The sequence below is a fragment of the Zonotrichia leucophrys genome, chromosome 1A (assembly GCF_028769735.1).
Source record: "Zonotrichia leucophrys gambelii isolate GWCS_2022_RI chromosome 1A, RI_Zleu_2.0, whole genome shotgun sequence".
NCBI classification, from domain to species: Eukaryota; Metazoa; Chordata; class Aves; order Passeriformes; family Passerellidae; genus Zonotrichia; species Zonotrichia leucophrys.
In genome coordinates, this window is record NC_088170.1 from 8,783,788 (window position 1) to 8,794,913 (window position 11,126).

Genomic DNA, 11,126 nt, shown 5'->3' on the forward strand with positions numbered 1-11,126 from the left:
CTGGGGTGAGACCCACATCTGAGGGTGTCTCATCCAGGCACCTTTGGCCAGAAGCGCTGTGGAAATGCGCTTAGATCTGAGAAGTGGACTGAGGCTTTAAAGAGAGGGGAACAAACAGCACTGAGTGTGTGGATGGTCCTGCAAGACTCTGGTCATTTTTGGTAAATGAAATGTCTGAAGGATAGTGGGAATTTAAGGACTGGAATTCAAGGAGTGTTTTTTTTCCAAATCTCATATATCCACTTTCTCAGCAGGATCCATACTAGTGCCTAGAGAGACAACCTCTGGTTCTTAAGGAAAAAAAAAAATCTGTACAGAATTAAAATATACTGTTGTGTAACTTAAAATGATAAAGTTCTGGAACATTAAAGCTTTGAGCAAATTAGAGCTCCATCAACTAGACACAGTCTAAATAGTTTGGGAACTTTGAACTAATAGATTTCATAGAGTGAGAGAGAAATATTGACTAGCAATGACAGCAGTGACAGTATAGTGTTGGAAAATGCCCTTTCTTGGCAGATCTAAACCAACTTGATGCATAGAATCAGAACAATTGGTTTGGTTTGGTTGTGTGAATGCTCCAGCCCAAATATGCTATTTATACCAATTACATTTGCATAAAAGTCGCATTTGAATTAGCCAGATGTCTGTTTATGTTTGTTTAAATCATGAGGTCATTCCATGAAAGGAGCAGGACCTAAAAACACAGAAAGACTGTTAGGAAAAGTGAGATTTAAAATATCTTGTAAATTTTCCCATTTTGTGGTATATTATGCAAGCAGGAGCACAGCAATGTGGAGGCACTATTCAAGAAGGCTGTGTCCATTTCTAACAGTTCATTAAACAATATATTATATAACAAAGCTTCATTTGTTTCTATTTCCCAGCCAAGCCAATTTCCCATTAACAAGCATGTTCTCCTTTTGAATACATTCAAATGTACCATTTTCAAAGACAGAATCATTACTTCTCTTTTTGTGTTATGTGAAGATCCCAAGTCTTTCTGGTTTGTTTTGTCATTTACTGTAGCCTTGAAGATTTTTAGAATGCCCTGCTCAAGGCAATGCATATTCATAAACTGAGCAAACAAGGGGGAACTGAATTCTCAAGTTTTATGTTATTGCATTTACATAAATGTTTAACAAGCAATAAACTTTTCTTATGCACAAATGGAAACTACCAACTAACCACTTGAGTTCAACAAAGGCTCCTCAAATGTGTACTTAATTCATTTGAGACTTTTAAAATCTTGCTCAAGCCTGAAGAAATTCTGGTTTGTTCATGCTGCAGCCAATCACTACACACATTAAACATTTACTTTAGTACTTGGTGAAATAAATTTAATCCTATACAATTTGTGATTGCAGCCTTGGTAAACAAACTGAACAGCAGCATATCAGAACACACATCTGGTGAGCTACTCTGGTCCCTTTAAAGCAGAATTCTCAAGGAAAGGCTGCATGGAAAGAAAATGGAGAGTTTAGCCAAGGCTCATGGTCAAAGCTCAATAAAGAATTGTCTAGGAGTATAATGATATAACATGCAATAAAAGGAAGCCACCAAAATTCAGTTTGATGCTGAGCTTCTCCAATTTATATACCTGCCAGAAGCAAGAGAATCTGATGACCTCATGTGAGAATTATATTAATTAGAGAAAGAGGTATCTCATGTTCTTTCTTAACATGCAACAGATATTATGTGAACTGTGCTGCATCTGCCCATTCATTCCCCAAAGAAATTTGGATCACAAGCACAAAAACAGATCTGCAAGCTTCCCCAAGCAAAATATTTTGGTCCAGAAGATACAGAGGAGGCAAGATACTTTTCAAATCAGAGAAAATGCACCAGCACAACAGAGTGGGGTTTTTTTGTTCCATTGTTCCACACTCTTCCAGATACAGCTTCTTTAGAGATTAGTTTGCTGTTTCTTCCATTTTCTTGTCAGTCGCAGCTGTTAGTTGAATATATGAAGAACAGACTTTTTTACATTTATTTGAAGTAGATCTGCTTTAAAATCTGCTGTAAATCAGCGGGCCAGGTTCTCATCAGGCTGTGTATGGAGCCCTCATGCCTGCTTTTGCAGAGAGATGCAGAATTTTGAGCAGCAGAAGCAGAAACACAGGCAGCCCAGGTGGGATGGGGCTCTGAGCAACCTGGTCCAGTGGGAGATGCTCCTGCCCATGGCAAGGGATTGGAGCTGGATGATCTTCAAAGTCCTTTCCAACCCAAACCATCCTGTGATTCTATGCTTCTATTACTTAAGAAGAGTTTTATGATTGTGTCATGTTTAGAAAATACTTGTGTTTTCTGCTGGTAGCTAGATTTGATGCATTCATCTCTGTTAAAACAAATTGTCAGAATATTCTAACTACCCAGTTTTGCATAAATTAGAGGAACTTGTGGAGCAGAAAAGCACAGGGTCATAAAAACGTTTCCCTTTATGTATTAAATCACAGTGCTGCAACTTTTTCCTGAGAGCATTTGCAAAGTGAAGTGGGAAGCTGTCACTATCCTTGCCTTGCATTCTGTGTTGATGTTTTTTAAAAAGGCTATCTGTTATAAAAAAAATGGGCATTCAAGTGACTGTTAGAGCAATTAACTGGACTGCTGATTGATAAACAGATCAGTTTTTGTTGAAAGCTGTAATTAAAGCTGTGGGCCCAAAATATATGGGTCAGGATACACTTTCTTGAAAAACCTTCAATTTTCCATTGCATGTGAACCTGTGCACAATAATCTGGCAGAAGTGCTGACTTCTTCAAAATTCCATTACTTCCTTTCCCTTGAGGGACATAATTTTTATGCCATATTAGCCTTGTACCACTACTTTTCAGTCTCACCCTGTGTTGTCATTATATGGGTATTTAGTTGAATTTGGGCTGATTAAAGGATAGTTAGATTGAAAACATCTCCCAGTTGTGATAATATTTGTTTGACGTCTGAACTTCAACATTCAAATGGAAGGAATTTTGCAGTGCATTTTATTCATTAATTAATGTTTAAAAAATTCAAATGCTTTTCAGTAAACCATATTTTTGTCCTTTATGTGATAAACCCTGCCAAATCTTGCTATGGTGTTCCTATCTTTTTTGGTGGGGAAGATTGTCTATACAGCAAAGATATATTTATATATATATATAGTTCACATTGCTTGGCATTAGGGGATAAAATGTAGGAACAAGCGAAGTAAATAGCAAATATGTTGAATTTTTCCTCTGGGAACTACTTTAATATGCTGCCATTTAAATTACAAGTAGGCTTTGAAAATTTGAATGTGCAGTCATATGTAGTGATCACTTTAAACCCAAAGCAGTGTTTCTATAAAAGCAACAGCTGTAATTTCCATGGGGATTTACCTAGCATGGCAGTTAGGCTGTTTAGCATTCTCAAATAGATTGTGTGGAATTTGACAGCTTTAAAGTTACTTTTAGCCTTGTGTACATTTTATTTTGGAGAAAATCAAATAATCCATTGAAAAGTTGTTATTAAATGATACACATTGAAATTACTTAGGTTCTTTAGTTGTTGAATTTTTGTTGTTTAATATGGTTGGTTTTTTGCTGACAAACCCTAGCATTTGTTTTCAGGTTTTCTTAAAGTTGATTGATTTTTTTTCTTTTATTTCAACAGCTTGATGAAGTTGTCCGTCAGAGAAATCTGCATAGTTTGGAACTTTTCCTTTCATGTGCACAGAAGCAGTTAAATGTTTTATTAAAGGAAGAGCCAACCCCAGCAGAAAACAGGGACTGAAATTCTCAGAGCTGATGATACAGTGTGATTTGTGAAGCTGCAAATCTCCATCTAGCAAATGATGAATATATTCCAATCTTTTTGGATTGTATCATTGAGTCAAGATTGATCTGAAATTCTTGATAGAAATGTTTGTGGATCATGTTCTTCTATTTATTTATTTATTTTACTACTATTATCAGATAGCAAATATGAGAGGGAAAAAAATCCTTGGAAAAAATTAGTTTATTTAGGGTTTGTTTTATTTAGGATTTTGCTTTCATTATATTTTCTAGTAGCCCATGTCAAAAGTTTCCGTGTTATGTCTGAAATTTTAACATTTCCCTGTTATGTCTGTTTTAAATTTGGCACCATGTGTTAATGTGATTCACTGTTATTTTTGATATTTTAAAAATTGGAGACAAGCATTTAGTTGATTATAGGTACAAATCCATCTCTATTTCCAAAATATCTACCCAAGTCCATTGCCTCAGGTGAACCTGAGTAGCTTATTATTTCTTACTGCTTTTGATGTAGAACAGAAGAATCAATACTGAAACATAAGAGTGTTGTCAGGCATTTTTAAGTCATTTATAAACAAATCCAGCTCTAGGAACAGAAAAATTTAAAAACTAAACAGTCTATCTGTTTAGGGTAGTGTTAAACATTACCATGACCAATGTATAGTATGTATTTTATTTCTGTTTTACAGAGCTAGTTCAACTCCAAAAGTCATTTTTCTCATGAAATTACGATTAATGTGACTGACCTCAGTTTCAGGAAGAAGATGTATGTAATTATGTGGAGACTGATACTGCACTGCCTCAGTGGAATTTCTGACACAACAAGGAGTGCAGCCTGCTGACCTCACATGCCCTTTCTGAGCACATCCAAGGAAGTAGAAAAATTCCCCACTGGCATTACTGGACTTTGGATCACTCATAGGACTTTTCTGGTTCTGCTAACAGCAGATGGAATGGAATGGAATTTCTGTGCCTACACTCTATTGATTGTAGAATTGGGGCCTTAGCTGTAAAAGAGCTCTGAATGAAGTAAGGGAAAGTAAGTGCTCATGATTAGGTACTTAAATAAAGAATGATCTCTCTTACAGTGAGCTTATGGACATTTTTTAAGTGTGGTTCTTCTTATTTGGAGGTGTTTTGGGATTTTTTGTTAAGCTGATTTTTTTTCATCAGCACTTTTCATAAATTGCTTTCTTGTAGTAATAAGGAACACCAAACGGTTGCTCATGTATGAAATATGTACTGCAGAATGTTAAGGTTTGTATTTAAATTTTTCTGTGCTTCATTTTTGTAATCAAACCCAAAGGTTTTGTCTTTTATATACACAAAGGTTCACTAAAGAAGAAAACAGTGCTGGTTTTACTAGATGATGACCTTACCCTGCAAATGGATTACAATCCAGTCTTCTCTTTGATACTTGATTGACTGATCAGTTTGCATTTTTTCTGGCTGACAAGAAAATCCTGTAGTGTTAGAGTTGCCTCAGTTCCTGTTCCTAAACCAGTGAATTTTTTTTCTCTGTGACTGCACCAAAGATGACATAGATGTCCCCACGGGATTTTTTGAATGCCAAGGTACTGTAGAAGGAAAATGATTGACTAGTGCTTTCTCCCAATGTCTGTTTAGTTGTGGAAATGTGGTATGGGCGGATTCCTAAATGAACTTCTTGGTTTTGTTCTAGACCTGTACACGAAACAATATTCCTTTTTTACTAAAGACATCCAAGTGTTCCCCTTCAAAGCCAGAGCCTGTTTATCAGCCTTCTCCTAATTAGGAGAGGTTTGTGTTCTGACTTGCAACGCTATATAAAAGCACTTTTTGAAGAAGCTTATGATTGAAGTCAGTAAGATTTCACTGGCAACTGTGGTGCATCTTTCCCATTAGATCATGTTATTTAATTTCAGCTCTTGAATGTGTTATTTAATTTCAGCTCTTGAATATTGTGATGGTCACACAGAACTGTACTTATTTTTTCCTTACCTCTGACAGTTTTAGTCCTTTTATCTTCCTCTCTGTCCTGCAAGCAAAGTTACAGACTAGACCACAGATGTGCAAGGCCAAACTGGGAGCTGGAATTACATTCAAAACTCCAAGTCTCAGAGAGCAAATTTACTTATACAGCAAAACCAGACCTATTCAGTAGGTGAGCTTTGCAGCATACAATAACTTTCACCTTCTCCATACTTCATCCAAAGCTTTAAAGCTTAAGGATATTTTTCATTATTCTTATCTAACCATAGGAGAGTGCAGTTTGTGGAAATTTGGGAGGAGGGAATCAGAATCACAGAATGGCCTGGATTGGAAGAGACCTTAAAGATCATCGAGTTGCAACCCCCTGCCATGGGCAGGGACACCTTCCACTATCCCAGGTTGCTCCAAGCCCCATCCAACCTGGCCTTGGACACTTCCAGGGATGGGGCAGCCACAGCTTCTCTGGGCAGCCTGTGCCAGTGCCTCAGCACCCTCACAGAAAGGAATTATTTCCTAATATCCAATGTGAACCCGCTCTCTTTCAGTTCAAAGACAGGAGCAAGTTTGCAAAATCCAACCTTTTTTTTAAAATTATTTTTTATTCCTACATATAGACTGGAGAATGACATAAAAGAGAAAATACATGTGTCTGTGGGGTAGAACTTTATCTGCCTCTGAGGCCTGGCTGGTAGTGTTAAATATTGGCCAGACTGTACTGAGAGGAAAAAGAAACCCTGGAACGAATCCTCAGAATCAAAATGCAAGAACTAGAACATCAACAAAGCTCAAATAATAAACATTTTATCTTTATGGTCATATACTTCATATTAGAAATAAACAATAAATCTTGTTATATAAAGACATGTGTTGGACAGTGTGTATTAGAAGTGACTTAAAAAGCAGGGCAACAGTAGGTCCAGTGTTTGGAATGCTGTCTTTCCTTGGTGTTAGTCAGGGTCACTCTATTTTAACACTTTTACTCCATGGTCTGGAGCTGAGCAGTTCTAGACTTTGTGATTTGTGTGATATGGAGCCAATAGTTTACACAGAGTTAATACTGAACATTGTGGCATCATACAGTCCAACACATTTGTGTTATATTTCTGTGGATTTCTGTTGGCTCCTCATCTGCTTCCACTGCAGGATTCTAGATTGCCTCTGAGACCATGTGTGTGCAAGTCATGCACAAAAGGAAATAATGGGCAATGTTTTTTGTATACTGTCAATATGGGAGTATTTGAATTTTTGCCTTGCTGTAAGAATCTCATTGACAAATTACCCTTGAGTTCCTTCACTTCCATCATTAGGTGGCAGAACAAAGAAGAAGCAGTAGTCATTCCAGAGGCTGAGATCACTTTAGTATTTTGAATTTTTTGTGCATCTTTACACTGGCTTCTGATCAGCAGTGTGTCATGTCCTGCCAGCTCAGTAAATGGTGAGGTTGATTCCTGACTGTCTGGAATCACCCATGCAGACATGACCTTAGAGAGCCTAATGCCTTTTCACACGAAAACTCCCTTACAGCACTCAAGTTCCTGCTCTTCCTCTATTTCCTGTGCTCACATTTGAGCTTACAGATCTTTCTCTACTCGTTTGATGAAGGAAGTATGAGTAAGATTTTGTCTTATTTCCTGGAAGGACTTAGCCACCTATATAAATTGTTTATCAGGGGGACTCATATAATTTATGGTCACTTTCAGATCACATACAGTGGCATTGCAGTTATCAAATGGGCTTAGTTTAGGTACTGGAAACTCCACTGCAGGAGTGACATAATGTGTGGATGGGATTGTCCTAATTTTTTTTTTTTTTAATGTGGACATCCTGAATACTGTATAGAAAGATTTTATAACATCTGTGGCATTCTTTTTTCATCAATGGGCCATAAATGTGCCAAAGAAATACTGGAAAACACTTTTTCATTGGTACAATTCATGCCTTGCATTCAATTTAATGTTCTTGTGGGAACTGACAAAACAAAATGTTTTCTTTTCTGTGCTCTGCCCAAGAATATTGTTCTTTTGAGGCTCCAAGAAGATTCATCTTCTACCATTGTTTTCATTGTTAATTAATTTTAAAGCCCACATAAAGCTAATCGTCCTGCTGCTGAATTAGAGTCGTATTTGAACAGTAGAACATCATAGGAAAACCACCCAAGTTGCACTATCAAGTTTTGTGTTTGCTGAGTTGCTCAGGTTTTGTATTTGCTTCACCATTCTTGATACATCATTCTTGTGATAATAATTATAATTATAGTTATTATCCTATGATAGTAGCAATAATAGCAACAATATTTTTCTGTAGTAGATGTGGTATTGATGTTTTATCCATGCCTTGAATGCTGTGTAATTGTAACCATTTTAATATGCATCAAAGATTCACATTAGCTTATATTGCCTGTAATTCCTCACATTTCAAACTTACACAATCAGCATTTTTTAGATGCTTTCCATTATCTGGAATGAACAATACAGTGCACAACCTATTACTGAATAAATACTCAAACTATTCTCTTTTTTTCAGATGACAATTTTAAACAGTGCAGCAGTGAACACTAGTAAAACAATGAGATGTTTATAAATACACATATCCTAAAAATATGATTCCCAACAAAATGCTAGAAATTTATCTTTTTTTTTCAGATTTGATAATGAATCTGTAGTAAAAAGTATAGAACACTGTCAGCAGTCAAATCATTGGCATTTAGTTTCTTTCCTCATGTTTAAATATTTTGTCTTCTCTCAAAAGCCAAAGCAAAGGGCATTCTTTTTTCAGCAATGGTCCATTGATGGTCATCAAATGCCTCTCTGCATTTAAAAAGAAACTTGTCCTAACTGACCCTCTCTACACAATGCTGTAGGAGGCTCTTTAACCTAGGGAGAAACAGAACTTTTTTTGCTGAATGAACCTTGAAAGATATTCCAGTTCTTGTGCTACTACCAAATTAGGGCACTGGTTAAGTGTCCACGTCAATGTTGCTGCATAAATTTTCCAGAAGATGGCTGGTCATGGTGATATATGGTCAGTCTCTATTTTTGTGGCAATAATTTTAAATATTCCATTACTTGAACATCCCAGTCTTTTATTATGATCATAGACTACATATTTAGAGCATGATTGGGAAGCACTGGCTCCCAGGAAGTCAGCAGGGATTCTGAAGTGGTAATTTACAGCTCAAAATATCTTCCACATTTCTTGCAATTCTGACCTTGATGAATATAATGCCTGCAGCTCTGTCTTTGTATGGTTCAAGAAATTAAGAGCAGATTTTATGATCAGTTCTTTGAAGAAAATGTCACCACTTTTTCTGTTGATGGCGTTGGCTGGAGATGTTGTTGAGGGAAAAACTTGTGTGTCATTATTACTACACTACTGGTCATAAAATAATATGAAATGAGAATTTGCACTTCAAAATTACATCCAAAACCCAAAAATAAAATAAAAATAATTTAAATTAAATTAAATCAATTATAAAAATGGAAGTTTATGCTTTTTAAAACTTGGAAGCATTGCAAGGCTGACGCTCAAATACATTAGTCTGACAAATGTTAATGATTTCCTGAGCATCCTGAGCAGGACGTTTTAGGATCTTCTCTGGAGCTTGCTGGGGATACCACTGAATCAGGGTGATGAATATTCTTGCTTCATTGCCACACTAGTATTAAAAACAAAGTTATATGCACAATAGAGAAGTCTTTATGTGTCTGCCATATAAAATGGAAGAAGATCCAGATGTTGTATCATAAGGTAATGTATCATCTAATCATCTTCTTGGGAATCAGAAATACATTTGCTTCTTAGATTAAATAATTTTTCACTTGCACAGATTGGAACAAAAATTCCTGTAAGCTCCAGACAGCAAGTGCAGAAGGTACTGATGGTTGCACAGGAATGACAAGACTACTCAGAAGAATAGAGATTATCACAAGCAGGGTGAGCATCAAGTTTCACTCAATTTGGCTATATCAATATGTAATATAAATGTCATAGTCACAAAGTGTGAGCACATTTTTAACACAATTTTTCTTCAACAATTTTTTCAAAGAACAGGTGAGTTGAAGGCAGAGGGTACAGTCATTCTCCTCAACATTTAAGAAATATTCAAAAGGATGATTAATTGAGTGATTGATTGATTGTATGTTGGGACCAAATGTTGATATTTATTTTAAATTATAAGCATCCAGAATTTTGTGCTGATTTTTACAGAAGAATCGTGTAACTCAGTTGTCTCTAGCAATTATATGTTTTGATCAAATTTTTCCTCTTGGTTAAACTGCTAAGTGGATTAAAGTCTTTTGTATCCCTTGTATACTCTTGGTATTATGCAAAATTTACTCACGACCATCTCCAGGACAAACCTTAGACATTTCAATTAATAACTTTAAAAAAGCTTTTCTATGTTATAGCAAGAGTTGGTCCACACTTTGAAGACTTCCATGTTGGGTCCATGAAATAAACACATTTTTCCTTTAAAGAAGGCAAAACTGGAATGCCAACTGGTTTGGTTTTATTAATCAAGAAAGCCTGTTGGTCAGTAGTGTTTCTCACAGTGCTCTGAAAAGAATACTTACTGTTATGAAAGCGTCCAGAAATCGACCAGAACAGATGTGTGCACTGACTTTACCAGTCAAAGTTTGCTGGTGGATTTTACTCCTGCTGTTAAGTACCAAGGCTGGGATTTTGCTCATTGTTTCTAGCTAATGTTTTGCCTTCTTCACAATGGAGCTTTGAGGGAAAGTCAGCTATGCCACCCTCAGAAAGGACTCTGTGATGAAGAAAACCACTGAAAAGTATTGCAGCCTAGAGTCCAGCTGGGAATGTGGTGCTTCCATCTCCAAAGACACAATTCTGTCAACTTCTCTAGACAAATCTGTCATTGTACTCCAAGTTTGCAGTGGGAACTCCCCCACTTTACATAGGTTATGGTGTTCTGAGTCTCAGAGGAAGTGTTTTAGCACAATTGCACCATGAGGATACATCTGGTACGCAGCAGTGCTTCCTGAGATGCTGTGCTACTGTCTTGGCCTTTTAATGTCGAATTTTCTGTAGCTGCCTCTTGTGCATTGTGTTAAACTCACTTTAGATCCTATACTGAAAGAAAACTTGGAAAAATCTTGAATTTTCTCTTCTTTTTTATTAGTGAAAATCTCTGATATGTCTTTGCACAGAGAAGGAGGAGGTTGTCAGTACTGCAAGACTCTTGTCGTTCTTCTAGTGACAGGTATGGTGTGGATCTTACTGCACATCTTCAAACACAGGTCCTTTGTCCTTAATGCTTAAAATTGTCTGATGGGACAGAATGCTTCCTCCTCAATTTAGAAATCTGGGATCTTTTTGCAGAAATGGTATCACATATCATTCAACTTTAGGTTCAGATTTGGTAGCAATGTGGTGTGTTAGTGG

At 36.5% G+C, this 11,126-nt stretch overlaps 1 protein-coding gene across 2 annotated transcripts in view; it reads left to right on the top strand.

Moving 5' to 3' along the window:
* The window catches only part of CCDC91 (coiled-coil domain containing 91), a 113,243-nt gene extending 108,400 nt beyond the window's left edge, over positions 1-4,843 (top strand). For both annotated transcript variants that reach the window (XM_064730407.1, XM_064730398.1), the window contains exon 13: positions 3,631-4,843. In XM_064730407.1, coding sequence (XP_064586477.1) covers positions 3,631-3,750 — 120 coding nt within the window. In that variant the 3' untranslated portion in view covers positions 3,751-4,843. The remainder of the gene's footprint in view (positions 1-3,630) is intronic.
* Positions 4,844-11,126: the final 6,283 nt, after the last annotated feature.